The sequence below is a fragment of the Cygnus atratus genome, chromosome 2 (assembly GCF_013377495.2).
Source record: "Cygnus atratus isolate AKBS03 ecotype Queensland, Australia chromosome 2, CAtr_DNAZoo_HiC_assembly, whole genome shotgun sequence".
NCBI lineage: Eukaryota > Metazoa > Chordata > Aves > Anseriformes > Anatidae > Cygnus > Cygnus atratus.
Window position 1 is genome coordinate 7,329,894 of NC_066363.1, and position 15,086 is coordinate 7,344,979.

The window sequence follows — 15,086 nt, forward strand, 5'->3', positions numbered from 1 at the left end:
AAGCTACTGAAAAATATTTCTGTAATAAACATATCCACAAACTTAAAATGTGAACTTCTGCAACTAATGCAGTTTGCATTCGTTTAAAGGAAGGCCATTTAACACATTTTTATGCTTAAATGAGCAATTCTGTTTTCTTCGTATTTCCGCCCCTAAGACCCCAGAAAGATGCCTGAGGGAAATCAGGCACTTGGCTAGAGGCCTCGTTTTGACTGGATCCCGTTTAAATAGATTTAAGCGCATCTGCAAGGTGGCATGTTTGGGTTTTGGTCTGTGCTGGGTGGGTGGGTGGAGGGAGGTAACGTGGGAAGAAGGGTAAATCTTAAGGCTAAACTCCTGCGTACATTTCCCAGTAAATTCTGGAAAGAAAATATGGAGTACCCGTGCTTTTCAGCCAGGTGAGGTCTGAGCAGCGACAGAAAAAGAAAGCAAAAAAAGAGAAGTTCCAGCTTGGAACAGAAGACCCCGAAAACCAGCAAAGCCACCTCAGATTTGATTCAGCACACTCTGTGACAGGTCTTTTGCCTGCACGACAGAGCAACACTAGAAAAAAGAAAGATGAAAGCAATTAAAAGTGAGGTACGTAAAATACCTTTGAACTGTGCTGCTATGACAGCGCTGGTAATACCAGATAAAGCCTAACGCAGGGAGCAGCATGTCAAGAGTACTCAGCCCGAAAGGAGGCCACTTCCTTTCACTGACAGGTAGGACTGCACTTTCCCCAGGGCAGACACACTCCTTGGGGTCATGCAGGCTGGTGGGCAGGTAAAATAGGTGCCGTTCCTGGTACTCAAATTAATACCCTGCCATAGTACCGATAGAAAATGTTCACCTCCACGTTTCTGGCCTAGGTCCCACGTCCCTCACGGATCCTGCCCGAGCACAAATCCCAGGAACTGATGGTAAATACCTGCCGCTTTCCAGAAATCTTTAGAAAAAGATACTCGAAGGTAAAGCGATGCGAAGAAAATGAGGATAAACACAGCATGAGACTGGGGGAAAAAAACGCATAGTTACAGCTAAATGGGAGATAGATCTGCCTTACAAGCTAGCTTTCCCTGTGGCACAGCACCAAATGAATGCTGCTGTGTATGTCAGCACGTGTAACCCACCAGGCTAGCAGCGAAACCTGATCTGACCTCGCGGGCAGAGTTTGTAAGGCGGGCAAGCAAAGCTATTTAGGCTAGCTGAGACTAGAGAGACTTGTGAGGAGACTTAAGCGATTTAAACAGGCACCACAATGGCATATAAATTACACTAGTTACAAACACAAGATGATCCACAATGGAATAAATAATTATTCACACATCCTGTTAGGACAGACAATTGCTACTCACTAAAAGACTTGAGGATAATTATGAGTAAAGAAACAAAGCTCCTTAAAGTGAAGTCGCAGCAAACGTGCTAACGTTACGCTTTATAAAAGGGAAATATGAAACAATAATTAAAATAATAAACCATCTTTTAAAGCAGTAGTAGCTTCAAAAGGCACGCGGGGGTAAAGCAGCTATTTCTGGAGACTGCAGCTCCTGCATCGCGACTTCCAGCAGGAGCTTTCTGCAGGAGGAGGGAAGCGAAACAGCAAGAGCCGGGAGCTTCACAGCTACTCCTCAGAGCGGTGTGGACAGCTGTGATGCTGTCAGGCATCAGATGGTTTGTGCTGCTGCTGCTCCAGCAAAGCTGAGGACCACGGGTGAAGCAAGAGCTTGCACGTCCAGCAGGGAAGGGGCTGGGGAATCCTTCGCTGAAGGCTCGCAAACAGGCAGACGCAGGAGTCAAGGAGAGGAGAAGCAGAACACTGTCAGACCGCAGCCAAGAGGGGAGGGATTATAAAAGGGGGAAAAAAATGAGTTGTCACACTTTCAAGGGAGGGTGAAAAGAGCACGCCGAGAAGCTGCAAATGCATCTGGCCGCCGAAGACCTGGAAACAAGCCGAGCCAGCACCCCGACGCTGGAGAGGCTCAGCAGGAAAGCCGTATTCCTCCGCTTCCCAACACGTCACATCGCTGGTTTGTCACGCGGTACCGAGTGGCCACTTCCATCCTGTAAGCCTTTTAGGTTTAAGTGCTCAGTAAATATTTTAAGTTATGTCTGCATGGGCAGAAGGTAAGAGTTTTTTATTCGTATCATCTGAGGATAGCAGAAAGTACTTGCGAATCGACTTTCCATATGTCAATATGCAATTAGAGGAGCTAAATCTGCGGTGCAAGAAGAGCTCTCATGGTGAAGATAATGAAATTGAGATATTGGCAACTCTTAAGATCAAACCCTAGATCTGTTATCATAATTAGCATATTTTCAGAGCAGGCTAATTCAAAATGGGATAACAAGCAAGAGATGATGTGTCACATATCTTTTTAGAAGCTACTAAGGGAAAAAAGAAATAAGCTCACCGCATTTAAGATATACGTATGGTGCTCCAAAAGAAAATTTGAAATCATTAATTTCAACCCAATTCCTAAATTTTCCTAGAACAAATGCTACTTTGTGTATATAAAATTTAAAATTCCACAGCTGGTTTGTTGCCAGTAGGTGCTGACACCTCACCTCATCCCAAAGGACTTCACGTATTTGTATGCAACACGTGATGCAGAGAAAAAAAAGTTCAGAACAAAACAAGACATGCAACTGGATTTAGGAGATGCAGTAAGAGGCAACGAGGTCAATGTCTGAAGCCAATGTCTGCTCCTACCAAACCTTTACAGAAGGTCCAGATGTTCCCAGAAGGTAACAGAGATGCCCTTTCTAAAAAGAAACACGTCCAACTCAGCAACCTGCTGCAGCCATTATCTTCTGCAAGTCTCTTCCACAAGCAGAACTGACTCAACCCTCTGACAAGAATCTAAGATGCTACAATCCACCATGGTCCACATCCCAACAGAAGAAAACAAGATGCCCTAGAGTCATTTAATCCTGGAGGAAGGGAGAAGAACAGTCACTATTTCCTCTACTTAAGCGATGACATATAGTCATTAGGACTCATCCTAAAACACAAACTTTCCTGTTCAAAGCATTTCATTTCAACACATGCAATATTGGGCAACTAGTTGCACAATATTAAATTAGAACCAGAGAAGGAGAAACATCTTCTGGCTTGCTTGCAAATATTCAGTGAGGGAATTAAGGTAAAATTGAGTCTCAAAAACTTCGTTAACAGAATAAAAGCTGACCACCAGGCTTACCATTGCTTGAAGAGCACCAAGAGCCGCTACAGTTATACTCCCAAGGGAAAGCAGAAGCCCCTCCTGGATCCTTCTGAGATGGCAAATGGCACTGGGGTCCTGTGTCAGCCAAGGCTCCTTGCCAACAAGCAGATGTGCAGGCTGGCTTAAGTAAACATGCCTTGTTTACACGGTGTCCCCGTCTCACAGATCTACGCTTGTGTCTGCTCGAGTCCTGCTGTGCTGCTGGCAGGAATTACTGTAGGTTGGTCCCCGTGAGCCAATGTGACCCTCGATGGGATCAGCAGTGACCCCTCACTTTCCTGCCTGTTTTTCATCCCCAAGTGGAACTCAGGACAACGGGCAGTGACATGTGGCACTGCCACTGAGCCACAACTTGGTGGGTGAAGCTGGGGGAATACGTTTCCCTTCCTCCTTTCCATAGGAATAACTTCACCAATAATCCTTCCCTACAGCCTCCTGTTCTGCAGAGAAGTGCTAAAGGTCCCCTTTTTCAGGAGAACGTGCACATGGGAACCTGAAAACTCTACAGTGATGAACAGAAATTGTCAACAGCGTGAGAAACACAAACTCACGGATTCAACTCAACAGATGCCCTCCTCTTACCTCTTCTCAAATCCCTCCCAGCCTCCTAGGGAACATCAATTACCAAAGATTTATTGTGCATCCACCTTTCCAAACAGCCTAATTATTAAGAGCAGAGGTCATCATTGCTGTTTAAGCAGGAAAAGGCATTGAATTGTATCTGAGAAAACACAAGGCATGGCAATTCCAGTAAGATCCACTAGCTATAACCATTGCCTGATCACTAAATACTGTGGTACAGGGGAACACTACTGCCATTTCCTACAATAATGACTGAATTACAGGTTTTCATGCAAAAATAAGATGACAACGAACAGGGCATCATTCAATTTTTGCTATGGGTTAGTTTGCTCTTAAAGGAATTCTGCAATGATTTTCCTAAGGGTCTACAAATGCCTTCAGGATGTCTTTTTTTCACACACTTTGGCGTTTTTGAAAGGTGGAACAGAAGCATAAAACCTTGCGTGGTATCAGTGAAGTTGTCACAGAACTTTAAAACTGTTTTATGCAAGTATTATTTGAAATTACAAGTAAGCTCAGCAGAACGAAATGGAATGCTTGGGAGCAAAACACAACTTCAGAGCACTGTTTGTACAGATTATGAAAGCAGACTGATGGGAACTGGCCTTGAGAATGAGTCTCTCAGCTAACCCTGTTGGTTGTTTTCACATATGTTAAAAAGCTAAATTAAACACTACAGGGGATCTACTATTTGTTTACCTATGCCAAGTTGCAATAACGCACTAACTTTATCTTCATTTTATGTTGTGTTATCTAAAGAGTGAATTGTTTTTCTCCTTACTGAAGATACACCACTGTATCACTTATGTAAATTCAAATCAAGACCTGCACGCTACACTTTAACCGAAAAAAAAGATTTCTGACTTAAAACAATGCCAGTGATCTGCACCGGTGTGAGTTCTAATATGTGAGATACTCACAGAGGTGAAGTTATTAGAAAACTTAGGGACTTATGGAACATCACCTTTTTATCTTCTAAATATCCTGTCCATATCTGACCTTGGATAATGAAGAAGCTTGAGGGAAAACTGCCAAAGCCAACTTCGGAGAAATCTCCTGACAGGGCAGGTAATGGCTTCACATTGATACAGCATGAGAAACCCAACAAATCACCCTGCTGTATTAATGAGACTAAGAATAAAGAAGTATGAGAAGTGCAAAATAAAGACATTACAAAGAAAAAGATGCAAAAGTTCTCAGATGCGAGCTGTGTTTAAATGTCTTACACACGATGCTCTCCTTCCCATAGGAAACTGAATCGCAGGACAACGTCAAATTTTCAAGTTGGCTGACACTCTGTACTACTCCACAGATGTAGTTTTGAAAGCAGCATTTAACTTGCACAGTACAATTTCTTTAAAAAGAAGGGAGGTGGGGGCAAGTTCGTATGAACTTCAGAACTTCTGGTGAAGAATTTTCAAGCTCAGTTTGCACAAAGCAATTCAACGACATTAAACAGTAACTGCTCTCCAATTTTTTCACACCAGCACAGTTGGAGTTCTGCAGCCGTATAATCTACTTCATGATACTCTTCCGATTAGAAAGAAAACATTACCCCCCAAACACCATCAGCGAAACACCACATTTACCTGATGTTTTAAGATTTAAAAAGTACAAATATGCTTTTACGCATCATCAATGTGCATCAATTTTAGGCTAAACGAATGTTTAAAGCTCATTTAGGACTTCACAAACCATAAATGCAGGAGGAGCTACGCTATTTTGAGAGGTGATTTAACCTGCGAGTGATAAAACCCAAAGAAAAGAAGTAACGTGGTCTGTGTCTTCAGCGTGCCTTAGTGCCCAGTGGTTTTGTCTGGTCAAGACAGATTCCCTCTCCTGGCACATGAGTATGGACCATGCCAAAAATGCATAGCCTCTGGCACCCTTAGGGGATTTGTTACAGGGTCTCATTGCCTGAAAATCACTGAAATTGAACACCTACCAAGTTGGCTGTTTTTCCAAGAAAGTTCCATCAAAATCGTTCAGTCACATTAGGGAACGGAAAACTATGTTGTTCTGCATAATTCAAATCTCATGTATTTTCTTTGAAAAGATGCTTAAAGAAAAGGTGAAGTACACCAGAGAGGGTTCTTCAGTCAAAATTGTGCTGGGTCAGGCTAAAGGTCCAGCCAGCCCAGTATGGTCGGTGTTGGAAATAGGATAAGCATGGGTGGTATTAAAGAACGGGGCAAACATATGATACTTTCCATGCCTCCGAGTATTTTCAAGTCAGAGCCTTCCTGAATCAGGTGCTATTCCTAAATATTCAGTAATTCTCAGATTCTCTTCCATGAACTTGCCCGGTCTGCTCTTGATTTCACGTAATTTTTTTCCCTCACTCCACAACATCCTTTGGCACGGATTTCCACGTCAGTCTAGACAACCGTCTGCCGGGCAAAGAATCGCCTCCCTTTATTTTGCATCTAGCCCTCAAAATTTCATTTGACAAACCCTTGTTTCTTGCATTAAAACAAACTGAGCAGCTAATACACAGCCACCCTCCGCAGGGCACCTATGATTTTGTAGGCCTGTTATCCTCCTCCTCCAGCCTCTTTCAGAGTGAAGGGTCCTACCTTACTTAACTGTTCCCCACAGGAAAGCCACTCCGTGTCTGTGAGCAACCTTTCTGATGCTCTGTAAATCTTTTCAAGTTTTCTATACCTGATTTTGAAGTTGCAGATATGCTTTCTGTAACCCTATCAAAATTAACCCAAACTTGTTTTTCCAAATGTTTCTGATCTCACCAAGTAGACCACGTGCGCTCGAGCTTTGCAGATCAAACCTACAAGAAATTCTGAACGTGAAAATGTGAAACCTGCTCAGAAATTCTCTCAGCACTAAGCAGGCTCCAGTCTCAGTGCCTACGTGAAGGCAGGCTCCAGATGCACCATCCTCTCCCCGTGAACGCTTCCAGCAAAGGTTAGAGACGCTCACAGGGATCATCTCTGCAGTGACAGCTCACGGCTGCTGTGAATCCAGATTCTGTCATTTAAATTGCGGGTGCTTTGAGTCAGCTGTCTGTCTGCCTCCAGGAAAGCCAACACGGATGTGAAGAGAAGAAACTCTCGGCTGGAACGCAGAGCAGAGGAGGAGGGAACAGGAAACTGCGTTTTGGGGCTGAACTGGAAGTGAAGGGAGGCGTGATGAGTGAATGGGCAGGGCGAGACTGAAGGCTTACTGTGCAGGGGAAATGGAAGGTGATGGGGAACAACAGGACAACTGGCTGTGGGGAATAACACAGATCATACAGAAAGCCAAAGGGAGCAGGAAGAGAACACAGCCTCTGTCTACAAGGAGAATGAACAAGAAAATGGAGGAAGAGGTGAGAAGAAATGTCATGTCACAGAGCTGGGGGTAAGGAAAATGCAGATCTGTTGAAGAACCAAGAAAGAAAAAAATACAACTGACCAGACATAAACTAGGATTAGAAATCTGATGAGCAGGAACTAGGATTAGGAATATAAAGAGAGTGGGAAAACAATGAAGAGTCAACAATATGACTGAAAAATATATGAAAAAAGGCAAGGGACTGACAAAGAAGGCTGGAGGGGAAAAACCATACAAGGTGACATTTGGAAGAAATGAGGTAAGATGCTGTATTCACTGAACACTGTAACAGAAGTGAAGATGCCCAGCTCCTACCATCATCTCTGACTGAAACGCAGCGGTGAAATCCTCTGACAAAGCAGGCGTCCCATCCACTTCTGTGCCTGGGTCTGCGTGAGCTGCTGCCTAACACGTAGTGCTGTCACAGCTTCAGCGTGGTCTGACAGACTGCCAGCCACGAAACCCAGCTCATGGGACGCTTCTGTCTGGCTGCCATCTCTCAGAGGGAGGAAAATCTGTCCGAGCAGTGAACGGATCTGACCTGCCAGGGCTAGGCTCGCTGCCCGCAAGCAGCAGGACAGGACAGCTGCACGTAAGCAACAGGGCAGAACCAGGTGGAGAGAGGCAGACTTGGTAGGATAGCAGGGACAGACTAAGTGCCTCAAAACCTTCATCCGTGAGAGGCGAGCAGTGACTGGGAGCAGGACACCATAAACCTGGAGAACAGGCATTTCTAAACAGGGTTTCAGTGGTTGGACCATCTCTACGTAGCAGACTAATTCAAGTAGCAAAGGAATGTGCAACTCAAAGGCATGGCTATGAATGTCGAGTCCCACCAGCACAAGAAAGCATTAAAAACATTAAGGCCAGAATGTCGATTTGGAGAATCGTAAAGGTTGGAAAAGACCTCCAAGATCACCTGGTCCAACCATCCCCTTACCACCAGTATCACCCACTAAACCATGCCCGTTAGTACTGGAAGAAGATTTAAGAGCAGTTTACATAAACTTCTGACCAGAATGACGGCTGCAGTTACCTGCCTTAGAAAAGGAGCTAACTAGGGGACTTCCAAAGGCCAGAACTGCTTTAACAGCCATCAGTCATAAAATTCATTTCCGCAGTCAGTGCGTGAGACCAACAGGATGGACAAACAGGAAATACTTTTTAATTTTTCTAATTTTTCAGTCTGCTGTCTTAACCTACAGCTACCGACAATATTCAAATTGGGCTGTCTTAGTGATTTCACTCTGTGGTTGGCTGGTCATTGATACAATGACAAACTATTACTTTGTTACTATTAAATAACCTATTTTTTTAGGGGGATGATGTAACATGAAAGGATGATGTCTGTACTTTGCAGATGTAAAACTCCATCACTGATTTCAGAGAAAGAAACTGTAAATGCTTACATGGATCTAGATCTGAAAGCCTAAAGGTAAAGCCATGCAATGACTTCAGGTGCCCTGTTTCATGCATACGGTCCGCTCTGCACACAGAATTCTTACAGAAAAGCATTTATGTAAAACTACAAACTGTAGTTTCCTGCACACATGTGCAGGAAAGGAAGTGATTAGAGTTTCAAAATTAATCTTAATTCTGGTATCCCCTAAAATACGTGCTTGACTTCACAAATTTAACAATTTTTAAATGTACTTTATATTAAATATTCTACCTATCTCCATCCTGCCTAAAGATCTAGCTTCTCTTTCCATCACTGCAATGATTCTGCCTAGATTATCTAAACTCGATGCCACTCCACAATTTCTTTTTCCACCGAGTGTTGCAAATTTTGTAATGATCTTTCCTTGGAGATTAAAGAAAAAAGGACAGAAAAAGAAAAAGATAAGGAACGAAGATAAATAAGCTCATTACTGTTTTTTTCACCAGATATTTTCTTTGTTCACACAACCAACAGATGTTCACCTACTTCTTTTCAACAAAAGAAAGAACCCCATCCCTCCACCTCCAGACTCCAAATTTGATCTTAAAAGCTTTGACAAAATAAGGGGGAATAGTGTAATTGTGCAGGAATGAAAATGATGTGCTTTGCTCAATTACAAAGTGAAGCAGAAGACCAAGAAGGTGTGTTGCCAGCTTTTGTGTAGTTTTAGTGACAGTCTCACAAGAGAGACTCTCATCAAAAAAGCTGTGTGAAAATCTCCGCTCCACTTGTTGATTTTTTAAGGATGATCTGTCTTTGTGATTTCAGCAAAAGGACTGAAAATGCGCAATTAATGCCATTTACAGTCTCAGAAAGCAGACAGAAAATAAAATGAACCAAAAGGTGTTTTGTTCTCCTACGAAATTGTGTTCCTAGGCCATTCTTGTTAGCTTTTAATGCTTGGGGCTGGCAATGTGGGAAGCAGAGGAGGAAGGTGGATGTGGGCTTTGCAGCTGGTTCCTGGCCGGGTGCCCATGTCGTGGGCTACACTGCCCCTGCTCCCTGCCAGCAGCACAAACTCCAGGAGCAGGCTCCTTTCGAAGGGTCTGGATTCCATTCCACCATAAGTCCTGGGCTGACAGAAGCTTCTCACAGGGCTTAGAAAAAGAAAAAAGAAAGGGAACGACCAAAGGAAAAGGCTCCAAAGCCCCTGCCACTCCTGATATATAAGCGCTGGCAGCGTTACTTTGACCACTGCCGGGCTCGATAGTTTATCTTTGCTTGACGTTGTTGCCCCTCCCCACGTGTGGTCAATAATTCACTCATTGCTCCGCAGCGCGCACACACACCTCACCCCTTTCAGCCTGCCATACCCCGGTATGGCTGAGGTGATGTTTATTCTAAGGTTTTAGCACGTTGCTTTCTGAGCACTAATCCTCAATCTGTTGTTAAATTCCCAGCCTGTGATCCTCTTCGCAGTTAATGGCTCTCTTGGACACCCCGCTCTGTACTACGCACTGCGAGGCTCCAGAACTGGCTACACCTCCATCACCCTTCTCTTGAGTGTTCTTAGTTAGTCTCAGGAGAGGTCAGGAGAAAAATACCACGCTAGCCAAGCTTTGGCTCAGTCCCCATCCTAGTGCTGATGCATCCCTACTATGCCAAGATCACTATTTTTCAATAGCAAATCACTTAATTTTTTAAAATTCCTTTTATTCCCCATGTCCTATGTTCCTCTAACTCCTTTCTTCATCTTTACTGCCATAGGTAGAGACCCGAAATTGTCTTATACTCAATTCTATTTACTGAAAAAAGTGATGCAAAAGTAGTTCTACCTACGCCTGCATCTACCGCTGGTAGGGGCTTCGGTTCTCTTCTGTGTTCTGGCCAACTTCTGCACTGTTACAACATACTGCCATACCTCTCGCATACATAAATCTATTTCTATACATATATATATATTCATTTCCCTTGGATTAAGTTACTTACACTATAAAATGAAACAGAAAAACTTACACAAGAAGAGATGAAGCTGATGAATATGACTAAGTTGGAAGTCAGCTTCAGTGCTGCTTCCCCAAGTTACAGGTCCCAAGTCTTTATGGGGTTTTATTTTACCCTAAATCTTCATACACTTCCTCCCACCCTTACACAAGAGAACCAGAAGTGGCCAGTGTGTGTTATTTGACACGTTGTGCTTTCTCCTAAGCAAACAGAGTCAAGGCACTCAGAATCCAGCCCTTCCACCCCTGCAAGGCACGGTGCCTGTGTCAACACATCACAGACAATGATACAGATGACTGATCAAGAAGTCCCAGATCAGAAGAGACATTCTTCTGTTACGTTTCAAGACATGGTGCCAATAAAACCTGGCGTTACATTTTTTCCATTATTATGAGGACACGAATGATTTCTGCATCCAAATCTGGAACCAACTGGGACGAGAGAAACCTCCCTGTCCCAATTAACTATTCCACATCTTTTTAATTCATTTCTTTCAAAAATGTTAGAGACAGGGGATGATCGTTGCTATTTTAATTATAAATTAATAGTACTTAGCTTTTGATGCTTTGATCAGCCAAAGCAATGGACCCATACTATCCTTTCAGTATTGACTAATCGAACTCAGCACTGCCAGTTGGCAGAACAAACATATTGAGTGCAAATAAAGGCTGGTTTTTGAAAAAAATAAATAAAAATGCAGGGTTTTTTTTTTTTGGCTGACTGTTGTCCAGTTTTAAAGAAAAAGTTTACGGCTAGGGAAAGTGCTGTAATCCACTATCCACGATAAGAGCCAGAAAGTAACCTTGAGAAGAACAGAGAGCGGATGAAACAACATGAAGAACAACTTTTGCAAATGATCCAAAACAGGACCAAATAAAGAACCAAAACAACTGCTCAGTTCCAGCTGCTCTACATATTTACTGCAGTTTAGTATTAGCTTAGGAAAATTCCATTAAAATCAGATTTTTTGTGTATTTCTTTCAGGTATACACACAAGACCTATTTAACCAAAATTCTTTGTAAGGAGGGAAGTGTCTATTGGAGCTAGCAAGTCTGTGAGCAGGTAAAATATGAAAATGACACATGCGGAAAGTAAATGAAGTAAACTTGTGTGCATGGGAAACGTGCTCTGTGTCTGATTAGGAGGATGTAAAATAACTACATTATTCTCTCCACGTCTGTCAAAATATAATTACACCTGTAAGTGTCTGGTAACTGCTAACAGACTGGTAACAGCAAGCTCTGAAGCCAAAGAGAACTGCTACTGGGTTAAAAGCTGTTAGCAGGGCTTCATCACAGAAGCTCTGCTAGAATTCTGTGATACCATTTCAACAGCGATCACAGGCAGCGTGTTTTAATTTTCCCCAAATAATGTAATTACGCGTAATTAATACTTTCACTGATTTTGAGGCCATTTATACTGAAAACAAGTTGGAAAAAAACAGTAATGTTATTTTCTTTATTATGAATTCTTAAATAAGGAAAAAATATAGTAGAAATTGCAAGAGATTTTTTTTTCTTCCTGAAAACATAGGAATACAAACTGAAACTTAAGAAACAATTGTATATGAATTTGCTTATACACCATTTTCTCTGCAGGAACACTTCAGTAACCACATTTTATCTCCTATCACTTATATCTGTTTTAATTTTAACAGTTAATATGCTGTAATCCAAGGGTTTACAAGTGTAATCTGAGGACAACACTCAAGAAACATGCTTTTCACCTTGATCTCCCTCTACACTAATTAAGCCATCAGTCTCAAACACAAGAGCTGCCAGCACAGGCTGCCCTTACTAATACTTCAAAGCACCAGTAGCGTGTCCTGAGTCTGTTCCAAGTACTCTGTGCCCCGTTACTCAACTCCCAGCCCTGCCCCAGCACCCATCTCCTCGCTTACTCACCTGGTTTTCGCTTCGACACCAACAGAGGCGGTGGAGCTTGCAGACTCCTCAGACACTGAGCGCTGAAGGACTGGTGTTAGCTGCTTGGTGCTGTCCACTTCTGCTTGGGCATCTTCTTCTGCAGACTGCTCTTTGACTTCTGTTTAAAAAACAGTATGAATAATTATTTAATTTGACTATTAAAACCAGATCTGTAAGCAGGTGATGCCAACATCTATTTTATTTATAGATAGATTAACCCACGTAATTGTCATCAGACACGACAAAAGCAAAGTAAGAAAATATTATCTTTCACACCTAAAACATGAAACTGAATGTTTGTGAAGTATTTACATACTGTAGCACACAATCGTGAATTGAAGATGTTCAATAAGCAATGAGGAATGGGACGGGGAGGGTTTTGCTCAACAACAAACAGCCTTTTCATACAAGGCTGGCTGCAGTTTTATGTGCATTTCCAGCAAGCATCATGCAGAAGGGCTGCCAAAAGCAGCACTCTCCTTCTCCCCTCATCTATTCTGCGCCTGCATTTTCATCCCAGACCAAGTATCAGGGTGACCACACTAACTGGGGTTATAATACACCTTTTTTTCCTCCCAGATTAGCTTTAACTCTGATCAACTACCTGCTCTAGCTCATTCGTGATTACACTAACTCTTTGCCGGCACAAGGCTGGGGTGGTGAAAGAAGGAAGGAAATGATTTACGCCAGTTTCATGTCCATGCTGAACTGTTGGAATATAAGCAGTTCTTGCAGATCCCTTTAATTTAGCTTAGTTGTTAGACAGAAATATATACATCCACAGCTGACAAAGCTTCTGTTTGTCTAGAAAGTTTGTTTCTGAGCAGAGACACGAAACAACAAGTGGTCACTGTGTGTGCAACTTCAATTCTGCTCCCGTTTGGTCCTGTCCTTTGCACCGAGTGAGTCAGGCGTTTGTCAGGAGAGCGCTGCAGGGCGTCGCTCTGGGCGTATCGGCACACAGAGGCACCAAGGAGCTGGTCAAGGCTGGAGAGCAATAAAACATGGTATATCTGCACTCCTCTATACCTTCATTTCGAAACCTAAGCAAGAACAATTACAGGTCTCCAACTGATGCTCTTTGGCACATCCAGCTTAAGACACTTTGAAAAACGATTAATATACGTTTCGCAAGACAAACAAATATTGCAAAAGACAAATGATTCAAGTGGAGAATTGGATGACTAGAAGAATCTGCGACATAGGTGGGCACGCCAAAAAGGCTGCTACAAAATATAATCTTACAAGAACAATAAAAGAGGAAAATCCTTAGGACAAAAGACTGCAACTTGAGGAGAGCCTTTCTTGATCTGTAATACTGAAATACACCCACCAGAGCAGATCGAGAAGGGGAAATCTTTCTTGTTTGCTACAAAAAGATTTAAATAAAATTATTCTTTAACCTCAAGTGAACTCATTCAGGGAGACACTGTATAATGCTTAAAACCCTTAATGAATGCATCCAAAAATATTTAAGAGAATCACAAAATTGAGAAAAAAGTATAAGAAATTCCTGTTCCTGACTGGGTGTGCCAGGTATTTGAGCTGGTGGAAGCTGGAAATACTTTACTTATTTCAGTCACGCTACTGAGTACCATACATCTGAAATGGTTTTGGACACCTGAAACATCCAAAAATGACTACCCGTCGCAAGGCCAAATGGCTCACTTCAAAACCAGTCCACCAACCTGTCCTAAAAAAAAAAAAGATGCTGGACAAACACTTTATACTAAATAAATGCCCTACCAGGAACACATTCCTTGCAACACTCAACAATATAGATATATATAAAACAACAACACCTACAGACGAAAGTATCCTTCATTTTTGGCCCATCTGAACAAACAATCCCTACAGTCATCTCTGGACTAGGAAAAAGGCAATGTCCAACAGAGCCCTTCAGAACAATCTGTAGTTAGTTTCCAAAGCAGGTTGGATCTAAAGAATAATTTTGTGTAAGCAACCCCAAAATTTCTAAGCACAGACTTGATTAAGAGCACAAACTCCTTTTTATTAGAGATCAGAGGAGAGCTGTTGTGTGTCTTGGAGGGTGCACCACCAGTTGTGTACAACTCATGGACACCTACAGGACAGGAAGATTCTAAATCTCAAAACAAAACCCGTAACACAGCCTGGGACACACAAAGTACTCAAGAAGACCCAACACAGCCTGGGACAGCCACACGTGAAGTGCTCAAGGAAGACCACCAGAAACCGTGGCCTTCCTCTGATTCACCACGTCAACTTTAATTAACCTAGTTAAACTCCAAGAAAGGAACTTTGCTGTGTTTTGTGCCTGCAAAACCTTTTATGTAAGCAAAAATAATTTATTTCATCTCACTACACGTTAATGGACATCCATTACAATAGAAAGGCAAAGTCTGTGCCCACCAAGTCACTCTCAAGAGCTCTGGACTGTGCAAGGAGACGCAGCTTGTTCCACTGCACATGCCAAGTACATGAGCTTACAGCCTCATGGTGCTTACCCCTGCTGCTTGCTTCCCTGGAAAAGAAGGGACCCAAATTACACTAAATGAGATGAACAACATCTCGACTGCTGTCCCTGTAGTAACCAAACTGTGTCTCAATATGCCGTTGGAAGAGTGAAAACGTGGTGCTCACAGAATCGTAGGCGTTGGAAGGGACGACCTCCAGAG

The 15,086-nt window shown here is 42.7% G+C and overlaps 1 protein-coding gene across 3 annotated transcripts in view; it reads right to left on the minus strand.

The window, feature by feature from the left end:
• The window catches only part of KMT2C (lysine methyltransferase 2C), a 199,600-nt gene that overhangs the window by 127,497 nt on the left and 57,017 nt on the right, over positions 1 to 15,086 (minus strand). For all 3 annotated transcript variants that reach the window (XM_035554345.2, XM_035554351.2, XM_035554349.2), the window contains exon 3: positions 12,409 to 12,547. In XM_035554345.2, the coding sequence (XP_035410238.1) occupies positions 12,409 to 12,547 (139 nt within the window). The remainder of the gene's footprint in view (positions 1 to 12,408; positions 12,548 to 15,086) is intronic.